Source organism: Hetaerina americana, unplaced genomic scaffold (genome assembly GCF_022747635.1).
Source record: "Hetaerina americana unplaced genomic scaffold, ioHetAmer1.1.p SCAF_120, whole genome shotgun sequence".
NCBI classification, from domain to species: Eukaryota; Metazoa; Arthropoda; class Insecta; order Odonata; family Calopterygidae; genus Hetaerina; species Hetaerina americana.
The window spans coordinates 173,760-189,319 of NW_027286293.1; the positions used below are offsets into that span (position 1 = coordinate 173,760).

Here is a 15,560-nt window from a genome sequence, read left to right on the forward strand (position 1 = left end):
AAATGTTGAATGACCTTCATTGTGCAATTACTGTTCTAGTCTATATCCTTCAACTTTAATGTTTACTTTCCATTGCTATTTCTTGAGAATCTCAATAAGCAAATGCAACTGAATTTCAAGGGTTCTCCGCCTACTATCATCTCTTTAGCTCTTCTAATGCCTCATTTTCCGTTTCCTATGCATACATATGCTGAAAAGAATAGGTGATAATGGTCGTCCCTGCCTTCTTCTCCTGCCTTGTACTGCTTATTCCGTCTCTCCATTCTTTATCAACTCGTGTGCATTCTGAGACGTTCTCACAGCTCACAGTGACTTCAATCTTAGCCCCCTCTGTCACATACATTCTTCACTTTCGCCAAGTCGATCCGCATTCTCGTCGCATAGATGCTGAGTTCAATTTCAAGCGGATTACTAATTTTTCTTTTTTTTCACAACGGTGTATGGTGGCACAATCCGATTTGTTAGCACCACGCAAACGCATTAAGAATGTTTTAAATATTTGATGTAACTACCACTGTAATAATGTATTGGGCGAGGATTGAATGTTTAACTTTTACCGTGGCGTATATTTCCACGGGATGTGAAATTCACAAATTGGGGCACAGTTCCTATCCCTTTGCCAACTGTGGTTCACGAGGATGATCCAGTTTCATGGAAATCACACCAGTAGATTGAAGATGAGGGTGCCCCGAGAGACCTGAGGATGTGGACCTGACCCCTCGATCAGTAGCCGATCGGTGGTGTACAAATGACTTGCCTGGTTCATTTTCAACTGAAAATCAATTGAATAAAGGTCGACCGCGGTCTCTAGCCTAGCGCGTTTTTACGAAGACATTGTTGAGACTGAAGCACCAGCGTTGAACTCATGCCGTCCACCGCCATTACTGCGCCGACGCGTCATCATTGAGAAGACATGCTTGATGATAACGTACCTGCATTGAAACCCGAGTCGAAAAATTTCGGTTTACTTTATTACAGGAAACACCTAAATTATTACGCATTAATTAGTACGGATTAAACTCGTAGTAGCAGTTATTAGGAGAGGGGTCTGGCAGCTGAGGTCATTTGCGTACAAGAGTCGTTCGGTTTCTCGGGGAAGGAACACCTCAGTGGAATGCTGGAGGTGCCGTGGAAGTGGAGGGTACTTTTCCAGAGAGTGACCGGGGTGGGAGGGAAGGTCTATTGCGGTACACGAGAGGCGGCCGTCGGGGAATCGGCGGAGGCCGAATAAGACGGCTTTATCGGAAAGACGTCATCGTACTAGGTTTTAGATTAAAAGCAGCAACTTTCCTTTGACCCCGTTTATTCTGTGTCGTCGAGGGAGAAGAGCAACCAGCGTCATTAGATATAGGGGCCACACATTCCTTCGTTAACCAATTAATCCTTGATATTTATATTGTGAAGAAAACTCGTAGGCCAGCAATGCCATCAGGTAAAGTGACCTGTTGAGCAGCGGGGGGTGGTGCTTTTGAGATTTCCATGGAAAAGGCGACCGTATTAGTGAATATATGGAACTAAAAACTCAATTCTTGGAAACTCGAATTTTTAGCGTCACCACATTTTATGTTTCCGTAGATATTAAGAGTGGACTTCGTGACCAGGAAAGAGATGGTGTTGAATGTTGCGAAGGGTTTATACATATTAAGTCTGAGACTAAGGGGATATTTTTCCATGAAGGGAAGGACTCTTAGGGAGAATTGTTTGAAAGCTTGAAAGGCAGAGGAAAAAACTAAAACATTTGATGCGGCTTTTTTCCAAGGTCTTGAGGAGGAAAATTTGAAAAGCGGAGACTTTTCAGTGGTTTATCTCCTTGAAGGAAGATCTTCACCATATCATGTTTCACCCCCGAAACAACGCTTCCTAAAAAGAGATCTTGACGAACTGCGATCAGGAGTTATCGTGAGATCGCAGTCAAGAGTTACGGTCTCGCCATCTTACGAAAACAATCGACTCTGTAACTGCGAAAATTCCACTCATTTTATGAACACACCAGTTCCTGAGAAGGACGGATAACGAGATGTTATCCTGGATGAGGTGCCACCCGAGTAAACTAGGGAGGAACGGGAGCTGAATTCTTAGATCCATTTTATTTTCACCGTTTAAATTTCGAATAGAATACAAAAGGGAGTGAGCACGTGGTGGCCGATTGTCTGTCGCGGATGTCTCGGGGAAAATCGAGTCCCTCCGAAAATCTCGACGGACAACCAAAGAGTCGAGTGTCTGCTTGCGAAAACCTTCTGCAACGTCATCGCAACGATTCCCCAATCCCCTTGTAGTCTGGAACTGGCACCAGCAGACTATTTCCTATTCCCAAAAGTGAAATCCTCCCTCAAAGGATGCCACCATGGCACCCTAAGTGTCGTCAAAAGAAGCTTGCACGGGTACCCTAACGGACCTTCCGAAATCCGGCTACCAGGAAGCCTTCGAGTGGTGGAAAAACCGCTGGCAAAAGTGTGTCGACGCTCTAGGGATGTGCTTTGAAGAATTGTGTGGTATTGTAGCAATAACTGAAATAAACCTATTTTCCGATAATTTTTACACAAATCATGTGTATGCGTAATATTTACGCTCTGCTCAAAGGAACCCCAAGGAGTCCGTGGACGGTTCATCGGAAAAGGAGAAGACGGAAGCATACCGGGACCTCCTGCTGTTTTCTCTCATCTGAAGCGGGGTTGTGGGCGGGGAGTCGATGGTCGAGGTCGTGTTTGGCACCGCAAAAGAGGACGAAGGCGGGGGAGCAGTGGGATATATATATATATATATATATATATATATATATATATATATATATATATATATATATATATATATATATATATATGCCTCCCTCACCTCCCTCCACATTTATTTATCTAACGACTTAATTGGGGCGAGATTGAGACTTCATTGTCCCTTCTTTCACCTAACCCTTAAAAATTACCGTAAATACAATCATAAGCATATATCCCCTAGGAGGAGGAAAACCCACCTAGGCGGGACTCGAACCCGCGACCTTTGGATTGGCAGGTGTTACCCCGCCGCCACCGGGGCCGAGAATGAGGATACCTCGGGTCTTCTTTTTCGTGAACTGTAGTATTTACCTGGCCTTCGGTGGAATTAAAATATAGTTGCTATTAAAAGAAGTGTCGTTACCATTATCACCTAAGGCGTAGTATGCATAACACTCACCACCCATAGCGCAAGAAGTTGTCGGCCCCAGTTCACTTAATCTCACACACTCTCAGAATGACCCCATCTCCATCTTAACATTTTCTAACTTCCCACCAACTCCTCATGTCCTTATGTTCCATTACACTATGCTGTATTTGTCCACCTTGATTAATGGTCCATTCGAAGTATTCTCCTCCCATCCGGAGATCCGAATTGAGCTCTATTTCGACTCCAAAAAATTTCACCGGAAGGAATGCCATACTCGAATAAAAAGCTGCATCTTCTCCGGAGTCGATTGTGGTGGTTTCCCCTTGTCTTTCACATTCCAGTTCTGTTGTCGATTGTTTGACTTGCCCTCTCATCCACCGCTGTGCCAGTTTATATTAAAATAAACTTCTTAATCTGCACCATAAGTGCAGAGTTAGTTGAAACTTGGCGGGTTTCACCTTTGATACTGGGTACCCTGTTGCATGAGCCACTTTTCTCATTGCCTCTTCCCAGAAAAATTAGAGCCTACAATCTTCTTAAAAAAAATAAAATTTTGGAAAAATCAGATGGCACAAATTTCGAAGAGCTGGAAATGTTTTGTCAAGCTGTGAATCAGACCATCCTCCTTCCACTCGCCTCAACTTTGCTGTCAAAAATTGTAGCACTGCGCTTCCTCAGTCATTTTTAAGTTGCACAAGTAGGATGTAAATGTATAAACTTGAATTTCGCCATATTAGGGGTTGCACCAAATTAAAGTAGTTTTTGGATGGCCCCTAATATTTGTCAAATACTCCATCCTTTCAATTTATTTAAATTTATTGTAATTGCCTACAGTTCATGAGCAATTGATTTTTTAGTAAATGCTGATCCCAGTATATTAAACAAATTCAGGCAATATATAATGGAAGTTCATCATTATGAGAACAACTGATTTGCTCTTTTCCACAGACTTATTGGTAACATAAAAATAAATCTTTGGAAAATGCAAATGTGTTTTTCTTATTATATAGATCCCAGTATTTATAGTGGAATAAAGATTAGTTTCAGAGTACGTAACTCATGGCAAACTTTCAAATGTTTCATTTTTCCTTTTGTTTCTTATTTACAACTGATATGTATCCCCATTGGGTTTTCCCAGGACACAACCACTCGCCAAAAGGGAATCAGGCCCCAGGTGACTGATGGAGAGGTTCTGACGAAGCAACCACTGAACAAGGTGAGAGGCTGGGCAGACACAAATGTACACAGTCTTTCACTTGGGAACTGCTCCCTCCACCGCTACACGATTGACTTCCATGATTTTGGCTGGGCCAACTGGCTCTATGGACCACGACTCTACCAGTCGGCACTCTGTACTGGGCTCTGCCCAAACCACAATGTTAAGGTAAGCTTCCATGGAGGGGTTCTAGGATATGAGAAAATAGAGGAGCAATGCAAACATTTTCCACCATTGGAATATTATGCCCTGATACTTTTTTATTATTTTGATACATAGTTTCAAAAATACTCTCAAGTCTGTGGCTTTGGATGTGCTTTTATTACATTACCTCTTTGACGATGACAAAGATAGCAAAATTTTGCACCAATGCAGAAAATCTTGCAGTACTGGGGCTGCCATATGTTCCTACCCGTTGTAAATATTCATTCCTCTACAACACCACCCCTAATTCCTCACACTTTTTGGATGTGATTTTATTAAACCAGCTGGATTAGAATTTAAAGCTTTTTTCTTTTCCCTGCCAAATATCCAATCGAACATATAGTTTATGCATTGATAGAAACTTTTGTGATTTTGGGTGTATATTTTTGGCAAAATTCTTTAATATACAATATAGTGTTTACTTTGAATAAACCACAGCTATTGGAGAATATCTATTCAGATTTCTAAACAACATTTCTTTTATTAAATTCCCAGTTTCTTACAATCATCAATTCTAAGGATGGTCAAGAAAATATTAACGCAAATTTTAAAATTAAAATTTTTATTAGTGTATTGCAGTGATTAGCTCCATTCAAATTGAAAAAAACAAACAGTATCCATAAAACGTTTTTGGAAATATCTTTGTGGGTAGGCTTTCCAAAAACAATTTTCATTTATGTTTAGTTATGATTAATATATATTTCTTATTTCAATTTTCAATTATGATTGGAAAAGTTGACAAATTGTACATGAGATACGACAAATATTTTCTCCTGTAACACAGATAAAATGCAAATAGGATAACAGACTTTAAGCTTGAATAATTGACTTTGAAGTAATTGATCTTCATAATTTAGTTTACACATGTATGCATGCTGTTGCGTGAATAAATGTAGAACTCAGCAATATTCTCATATGTACTTCAAATGCCACCAATTAATACTTAGGGTATGCAGTTGATACATAAGGAATATGGGCTAGTTTGGAATGCACATTGAATTTTTATTGTGACATTCTCTTACCAGATATAATTTTGATAAACGAATTTCTGATAATCAAGTTTACTTATTTGTTTAAATGCAAGCAGCTTGATGGAAGACCCACAAAGCCAGAAGTAGTTGGTGTAAGTATCCATTTAATAAAAGTCATATCCTATGTATATTTGTTTTTCAGTTCAAAGTTTTTCTAAAAGGTCAAATTGTTTCACAAAGATGAAACTTGTTAACTGAGCCTTAAGTATCATAATTACTTCCTGAGATGGTTTTTATAAAGAAGACTTACATGTAGCAATGTTATATTTCCAAAAGCTACAAATTATTATATATTTCATGGTAAAATTTCATCTCATTGCGAAACATTTTTCCCTTGTTTCTTTCCTTTCTCTTGAAAGTTAAAAAAATTATTTAGATCTTGGTAATTACATGATTCAGTAATGAATTGTTAACAGATAATTGCAATGCAATGCATGACATGCAATTGGTGAAAGTTCTAGGGCCTCCTAATTTATTTTGAACCACTACCAACATCTGAAAGTTTATGCCTCTGTCATTTCTCAACATAATATCATTGTAGATGTGAATATTTTTACAGTGTGAACACCATAATTCCATTACAACCGTGAAAGCTTCTTCTCGGCTCCTGGAACCCCCTGCAGGCCCCCCAAACCTGATGGTCTATGGCTGAGGGTTATTATGCATGGATATTTCCAAATTACAGTCATCCTATCTGTGCTTTTATACCCAAAGACACACATTTTTTACATCCATAAAATCTTCATTACAAATTTCATTCAATTCAAAATGATTTTCGATTGGTGTTAAATCACAAAGTGGAGGAGAAGGATGACATGCAGCTCTTGTGCCCCAAAAAATTTCATTTCAAATATTAAAAATAATTTCAAGTATTAAAAATACACTCTTGCAGCAGATAGACATATCCTGTGCGCTACTTGGTGCAGCTCTTTTGTATTCATATTTATTCCCAGTGTATTTTAAGCTCGAGCACATAGTTCTGTCTGCTCCCATTCCCAAGGATAAAATTAGGTAAAATTTTAACTTATATACACCTGTGTTGCAACCGCTGCTTAGTATTGCCACTTTATGCAGCTTTGACAGATATGTACAAAGGACAAGTTTTTATACAAAACTGAAGAATTGAAAATCAGCTGGATCACTACCATCTTGTGATTGTGAGCACTGTCCCAATACTGCTGCTGTATCGATGTCCTTTGCCTTCCACTACAATATAGATGACTGACGTCACTTGCTCAACTTCATCCAATTGCATTACAAGTTGTTTAGAGCTGTTTGCTTCGACCTTCAGCTGCGACACTTGTAATTTCTTCAGTTTTTTTAATATCCTTCAATAGCTCTTGTGTCTTAAAAATGTTTCATTCCATGACATACTCCGCATGAAAATTTGACCAGAGCACTTTGAGAATTTGTACTCCAAACTTAAGTCTTAGAGTATGCAAAAAAGGCAAGCCTACCAGTCAATGATTTTGTTAATTATGGAAGCAATGAGCTATAGCAAATTTTTTTCACCAACTGTGCACTTGCTCAGGAAATTAATGTTTTCTTTAGGATTTAATCTCTATTTGGATTGAAAGTAGAAATTTAGTCATAGTAAAATCTAAATTTTTTGGCTTCATTGCAGTCATTACTTTTTAATCAAGATGGTAAATCTTCTGTCTTCACTTCCATCTATGACCATTCCCACTCTAATGTGTAGTATCCATTCTTTTGCATTATTGGTGCTCAAAATACATTATGAAACTGATTGCAGAATAATAAAATGTGCACTATATTCCAATTTGTTTCCACAGGATTTCTATGCAACCAACCATGCTAGGATCCAAAACCTTTTCAGTGCCCTGCGTTGGTGGGACAGTCCAAATTATCAACCAGGAGAGTTTGCTTCGGACCGGGATGCCGCCTCATCCTACTCGAAGAACCACAGAGCCCTACTCCATTTTCAGTCACAGGACTCGTGCTGTGCTCCAAATGTATTTGCCCCCTTGGTCCTACTATACTCTGATGAAAATGAAGATTTTGTACTACGACTCTTCCCAAGCCTAAAGGTGATTAGCTGCGCCTGTATCTAAGCATCAATCAAATGCCTGTGTGTGCCAGATGAATTTATAGAGAGGCCAATGAGTACCTGAAATTACGAAAATGGAGATTGTGTGCTATATCAACATCCAGACTGACTTTTCGAGTATGTATTACTCTGGGAAGGAGGGGCAGTGCTGGAATGAATTGGCAGTATTCTGATGAACCACAAAGTTGTTATGATCTTGGTTTGCTGATGCTACCCTTCTTCCAGCCGTCTAGTTTTAAGGTTCATGTACTCCTAACCTCTAGCTGAATGCTCTCCATAAATGTACGAAAGACCTGTTGGGAAGCATTGTTCTTGAGATATTTCTTTTTATGGAGAAATCATTCGTCCACATCATTCTGAAAGGATATTCAGACGAACAATTACATTTATTAATGATGCCTAAAGCAGTGGGTAATGCGGTTGAAGTGTCTGTTGAAAGCACCTTTTTTAGTTCAGTCTACGTGAATGTTGTGTCAAGTCAACATTGGCCAAATACCTAGGCATTTAGATTTCCAACACAATAAGGAATAATGTTGCACAGTATTCATTTTATTATAAATATTTCCATGTTATATTATAGTACGTCTTGGTCATTGGTCTCTTATCCTTTTATTTATGTATTCTAATTGTTTACGTTTTCCTTTTATTTTTTCTGAATGCTTGTCTTGATATTCATTTGGCATATTACTTCATTATTTGGTTAATTTGAAGCATTGATAGGCCTATAGTTTTCAGTGTGGTCAATGAAGTTATGAAAGCTAATAATTAGGATTGAAATTCACCTCATCATGAAAAATGTATAAAAATTGAAAATTTTTATTGTTTCATCAATGGCTAAATTATAAGCTCAAATTTGCTACGATTTTGATAGCCATCTCATCTTTTGTCCCAATTATTGATTTGATTTTCCACACTTTATTAAAAGAAATTACTTTACACTGCTATGTTTGTTTATGAGCATGAATTATAAAGGATGAGAGAGTTCTTGTGAATATTTGATTAAGCCGATATGGTAGTACATATCCAGTGGGAATGTCCGACAGTTGCCGAATAAGATTTGATGTTTTCTTCTGCATGGCTGAAGTGAAATGGGCCAACTATGAAATGTGCAGAAGTAATTGCAACACATATAGCACATAAATTTGTTAATAAGTTTCTGTTTCCTGTTGTTTTGTAAATGTTGTTGAGAGTACCGATTTGAATAGATAAATTGGTTAATTTGATTTTACGATATTTTGATTTCCACTAAGCAAGTATAAATATAGTCTAAACATAACATTTAATTTCATTGAAGTTATTCAAACTGCACAAATATTCTTTTATGAAGCCACCTTTTAGTTTTCCTTATGTAGATAATTAGTGGAGTAACAGCAAAACAGAAAAAAATGCTGATTTTAATTTTAATGTAATGGTTTATCAACATTTAAGTTAATCTTTTTTCTTGTATTCCCTTACCTTCTTAGGGCAACATCAATCAATTATGAGAAGCATTTACATATATTTATATGGTTTTTTAAATGAAACATGACTGCAGTCTCTAGTCTCTAAGTTAAGTCAATTTTTTTTAGTTTTCAACTCCAAATAGGGGGACAGTTGTAGATAGATCGTTAATAACAGTTGAAATTAATACAAAATAAATTTAATTTATAGCTATGGTATATTTTATATTTTACTGTGATTCCTTTAAGGTTTAAATTCTTTAAAAATTTAAGGTGACATAGTAAAGTTAATTTTTTTGTCTTTTAAAATGTTAATGAAAATCAACCTGAGAAAACCTGGAATGCTTTCCTGGGATATCCCATTGACTCTGTTAAAAAAGAGCATTCATCAGTGGCCTAATCCTCCTACAATTGTTTGCTATGCTGTTTTCTTTCCACAAAGGAAGAGCCCCCACTGATTTAGACCTGATTTCCAAGGTTGGTATACAGTAAAATACTTATTTCTATGCTTCTATTACATATTGGTGTAGTTTTTAAGTCAGCTAATGCGGAATTACTGCCTATATGTTTCAGCTTTCACAATGTTCTCTAACATTATTATATTTAGAAATATTCAAAATAGTTCAATTTCCTTAAACAATCAACCTTTAACAGATATATCTATATTCCATGTTATATTAAATATATATTTCTTATGTTATTTCAACATTATTTATCATGTCATTGAAGGTATATTTTATTCTAAATGCTCTGTTTTAAAATGTATATACAATGATTATTCAAAGAGTGGGCATCGTATAAAGGAAAATTATAATATTAGTTCATAGGAATTTGAGTTGAAATTGAACCATAACATATGAAAAGAGAGAGAAATAAGTTCAATCAATGTCAAAGTAAATCATAGAATGAAATGATAATTCCCATAATTTATGAAGAACTATATCATGTTTCAACTGTGGTAAATAATGTTTTAAAATTATATGAACCTAAATGTATTTGGGAAGTAACAAATGTGTCAAAATTTGAGTAGATAATATAAATTGCCAAACTTTAACCACATAGGTATTTTAATTGAAAAATGCAATAATGAATTACAAAACCCAGTTGGACATTTTAAATCCATTAATATGTATGATAAATAAGTGATAAGTTTTCATTGTTATTTTCACTATTCCATGTCACTAAATTAAGCAAGTGCTCCAAGTCTGAAGAGTAAACCTTAAATAAGCATTCTAACACCTTTAACTTCCATCACAATATTCAAATATTGATGAAGCTCAATCCATGAATAGACACTAATAATCAAAACCAATAGTAACAATTATCTTACCAAATATTTAATCAAAACCCCATGTGCAAGAAACATGCAAGAAGTTGGTCCTGATTTTGGTTTGGTATAATTATGTGCATGTGTATAGATATATATTGATATGTATATACATATAGGCATACATTATAATTGTATATACAGTGAATTTCATTTGGTAAATTTTTAATGGTATTTTTAACCATAAATTTATTTTGAATCCAATAACTCAATTGGTGAAAATGCTGCTATAGAATAACATGAATATAAAATAGAATAGCTGGTACAATGGAATGCCACCACACAATTTTATACAAATTTTAAAAGCATTTTCAATTTTAAACATGATTGAGTCGCACAACCTTGTTCCCATCTCAATAATTATGTGACATTTTACTTGAAACAGACCAGTTCTTCATACTAACTACAGGTAAATGATTGTGAATGGTCACATTGTAAATGAGACTTGTTATTGTACTCTTTGTGTCATTGCAAATTCAACCAATGTTTAGTGTAACAGCATCTGAAATTTTCCAAAGATATTGCAAAGAAGTTTATTTTCCCAGAAAATAGTGTTGAAGTGAAATTAATTCATTGATATTACATGTAGTCTAATAAATTGAATTATGTTCATGCTTTATAAACCTGTTAAAAGTCTTTTTATGTAGTTACCAATTTTGTGTCAATAAATTTGTATGGATTTCCTGAAATACTGTGTTATTTTCCTCCACATGTGTCATCTTTCCGTAGATTTAGTTTCCATAAGAGTCAATTTTTAAATGAAATGTTGGAAATTATTAAAGCCAAAATTGTCATCTCATATTTTTATAATATTACATCCTTGCAATTCTAATCTTTTGATCTGAATCCATAGATAATCCTTATGGTACAAATACAGACACCTTAATGCATTCAAAGAGACTTCTTTCATACTGAACTAAGACAAAATCCATGGAGTTGTGTAAATTTTTCTATCAAGTGCAAGAAAATTTAGTACTCTGGCCTTTGTATTTAATATATGAATCCTAAGAGCCAATAATATGATAAAGTTTAATAATGCCACCTAACAGTACCTCATTACCACTTTAAAATTCAAGTATCCTTGGCACTCAAGTGGGAAGTCACAAGAAAAAGTTTTCCCAACTTGACATCCACGTATGAAATAACATTTTCAGCTAGTTTTACATTATGCCACTAAGCTTTTGCAGTATATTGTAGAATTTGTACCAAAGATAACAAAAGTATGAGGGATATGAACATAAATTTTCTTCCCACTTTTATTTATATATTTAATTCTACGTTGCATGTAAAATAAATACGTAATGTTTATGTGACAGAAGTTTTAGCAATAAAACTTCTATCACATTAACCCCAATATATTGAAACATGTTCAGTTCACATGCAACAACGTTGGGGGTAACACGCATTGAGCAATGGTCTGCGTTGAAATTTTGCGTTGGCTTGAAGAAAATCGGAAGCCGAGGCCGGTGCAATGCTAAGGGAGACTACTCGAGAGTCCTGTCTTCACACTTTCTTAGCAGAAAGTTGTTTTCATTGATTTAAATCTGTAAGAAAATCAATTTTAAAGGAGAGGATTTATGGAAGTAAAAATTAACACTATGGCCGTCATTGTAAGAGAGGATTACCGGGTAATTTAAGATCACTCTCAGTAATGTTGAAAATTTCATGATGCGCTGCCCAAACGTTGGAAACAGAAAAAATGCACATAACACCTCAAAGTGCATTGTGGATTTATGAAATCCACCGCTAAACCTCGATTAACTCGCGCAAATCAATGCTTAGTAAGCTCTTTTCTTTCTCTACACATACTCCAGACCTAGTCCCACGCAACTTTCCCATCCTGCTTAATGTGAAAAAATCCTTCATGGAAAGTACTTTTCGTCATCACGTGTAGCGTAGGAAAACTGAAGAGGTTTCATTTGGCAACGAGTACCGCTAATGCAATTCCGGAATCAAATCAATGATGCCGATACCATATATAAATTTCACATTAAACTAATATTATTTAATAAAACATAATTTTACACAGTGAATTATACGAATAAAAACTTTTACCGTCCCTCTTCCTTAGCATATTTAGTAGTTACGAATGCATGGTAGATACGAACCGATGGTAACTACGATACGAATCTTATATATTCAGAGTGGGTGCAATACTATTCAGTGCCATATCGACAACCGCATTACTTCCCCTCGCTCGCCGAAAAATACGTTCTTTTGCAAGTGCCTCCGACCTTAAGTGGTGGACGGAGGACGCTAGCACATGGAAGTGGTTACATAGGATGGAGGCGCGGGGGCAGAACCCATAGGAGCGCTTTCTGTGTTCGTTCACCACGAGGTGGACTGAGTGTTGTGAATGACACGTCTCGGCGTCTTCCCAGGTTTTTCCTCTCAGCTCTCCCTCCCGGCCGGTGCTACGTTTTTCCTGCGGTGGGTCTTGTTTCAGATAATTTCCTACTCGGATGTGAATATTTCAGCATTATCGCAAATGTATTGCAGAACACAAGCAGCTTTTTACCTCACATCGTTTCGTTGACACCTAATTCAGCAAGAACTAGGAATAGAACCTTATGTGTAATTATGTGTTGTATTAATTGCAATGAAGAGGAATTGTAGCCCAGAGATACTTGTTCTCGGGCTGTCCTTCAACCGCAAAATATTCAATTGTTTGCTACAAAAAACTGTAACGCTAAACAAGGAACATGGCTTGAGTCGGAAGGGAGGTCGCGCTGCACTAAGCGTCGTACAACTCGCGAAAAAGACGACTGCTGGGACGGCGATGCCTGCACCGAGATGTTCCAACCACTCGTGCAGGGAGATATACCGTTGAAGACATTGAAGTATTAAGTGCATAGCCATTTTTTCTCCAGCATAACTTTTTTTGTTTTTGCCACCAAAGCGACGTCTGGTTGCCCTTTCCCCGGTTTACTAATTTATTTCAATCCCCGTATTTGGTCACAATGCTGTTCACCGTTTCACTCCCTCATTTTCGTCAACAACACCTTCCTTTGGATTTCACCATTTTAAACCGAACGCTAAAATGTTGGCTAACACTAGGCATATTTTACCAAGATAACTTCTTCAAATGCAGCGTACAAAAATTTTTCTAAGCTCATGCTTTCCCATGAAAACAGTACACGCGTCCTACGTTCTCGGCATTTAATACTCTTCCGCGATTCCATCTGAGCATCGGGCGTTTTCCCAATTGCTCCGATTCATTCAATCCACTTATATAACGCAGTTAGTGCACGCCCAATATTCTTCGAGTGATCTTGCTGTCTTTGAAAGCAGCACATAGGTCAACAGTATGAAAAAATCCTCCATCCCGAAACACGTTATCCACAGATATGATATTCAGAAGACTAATATCTATTTGCCATCGCATTTAAAAGCAGGGATCTCCCCCTGCCCCAATCATTTCGAACGCACCCGTCCTCCATCGAGATAAAACCGTTCTTCCCACATTGTTTAACGCCCACGTTCTATTTCCCCTATCCCTACTCGCCCCGCTATCCAAGTTTTCCCTCGATCTAACACATCCCCCAGCATCTCAGGAAGAAATATGTGATGGTCTTAATTCGTTCCTCTTTGTCACTTAATCAAGAAGATGGCCATTCTAAGCAAAGAGCTCAATTTTTCCTCCACCCCGAAAGTCAATCATTTTAAATCACTGTCAGGCACGAGCGAATTCCGTTGCAATCTCATATAGGAGCCGCCAACTCATCTGGAAAGACGAGGAAAAATCTTCTCTTCAACTTGAACCCAAAAATTTTCATATTTCGCCCTGAATTTAGCCACGAATCCGAGTCTTTCAAGTAACTCTGATTTCCTATTAACCCTCACACCAGCCCCAATCTCACACCGACAGAGATCCGGCCATCCGGCCGCCTACGCAGTAACCACTAATAATAATAAAAGCAGACATTCGGCGGTCGTAAACCAAGGCAAATTGAAACACATAAAAGGAACTACACTAAATCTATCCAGTGATACGAGAACGTATCAGCCTTTACTTTACGACCCCAATCCCATTTTCCATCGATACTTTTCTTTAAGGAAAAGGGACTGTCGACTCCTGACATAACCATGCTCACCCAATTCAACCACGCGAAACATACATATATGCCTATATACACACATTAAATATATGTACCCAAACGCACACTCGCATATATTTATATATATTTCCCGGGCAAGCCTCTCTAGGCACCTGCAGCTCCATCCAAGCTATTTGGTTTTTCGGGTACCAGATCTTCCTGGGAAGCCATAACCGCCCGAGGGAAAGGAACTGGGCCCCCTACCCTGATGTGTAAACTTCACTCGCCGTCGGGCTTAGTACTGGGTAAACTCTACAATTACCTACCAAACCGACCTTCGAGTTAATTTCTGTGTGCATGGTTTTTTATGCATGTATACACAGACATTTTTACTAGGTAATCTACTGCACCTAAGCAGTCTGAGACGTGTACAGGTTGCGGATTAGGCTCCTGTCTCTCCAATCTTTTCCTATTTTCTGCAATATACTCATTATTTTTTGCCAATTCACCTTATAAAATGCCTTTTAGAAATCTACGACATATGCAAATACGTCCTGATGGTAATATATATTCCTCTCGATTAGTGATCTCATTGCTGCAATGGCATCGCGCATGCCTCTCCTCTTCCTAAACCCAAACTGATCATCCCTTAAGTAATAATTTTCCCTACTCTCTATCCTTTTGTTGATGACCCTGAGGTTAACTTTAGCTGCGTGGGAAATCAAACCTATTTTTCAGTAGTCTCCACATGATATAACCTTTACCTTTTTCGAAATAGGAACAAAACATTTTTAACGTGATACCATCACACAATGGCCGCCCCACTGGGGTCAGATGTCATTGCAGCCGCCTTACTGAGGAACAGACGCTGCGCGGTCTACATTTCGTCTACCCTACTAGCAGAAATCACTATTGCTCCCGCCAACACAGCTCTAGAGTTAATCGGAACGCACAAACCCGTCCACCACGTCAAGGCTGTAATGGAAGGGATATATATACGATACCACTCGTATGTATTTATTTATATGTATGCACACACTCACAGCATATATCAGTTAGTTGGTACAGACGTGAATCACAATAGAAAAATTATAGAACAT

At 37.5% G+C, this 15,560-nt stretch overlaps 1 protein-coding gene across 1 annotated transcript in view; it reads left to right on the forward strand.

Moving 5' to 3' along the window:
- The window catches only part of LOC139685925 (uncharacterized), a 143,496-nt gene extending 132,452 nt beyond the window's left edge, over positions 1 to 11,044 (forward strand). The window contains exons 3-5 of the mRNA XM_071583056.1: positions 4,277 to 4,522; positions 5,646 to 5,681; positions 7,383 to 11,044. Coding sequence (XP_071439157.1) covers positions 4,277 to 4,522; positions 5,646 to 5,681; positions 7,383 to 7,661 — 561 coding nt within the window. The 3' untranslated portion in view covers positions 7,662 to 11,044. The remainder of the gene's footprint in view (positions 1 to 4,276; positions 4,523 to 5,645; positions 5,682 to 7,382) is intronic.
- The last annotated feature ends 4,516 nt before the right edge of the window (positions 11,045 to 15,560 follow it).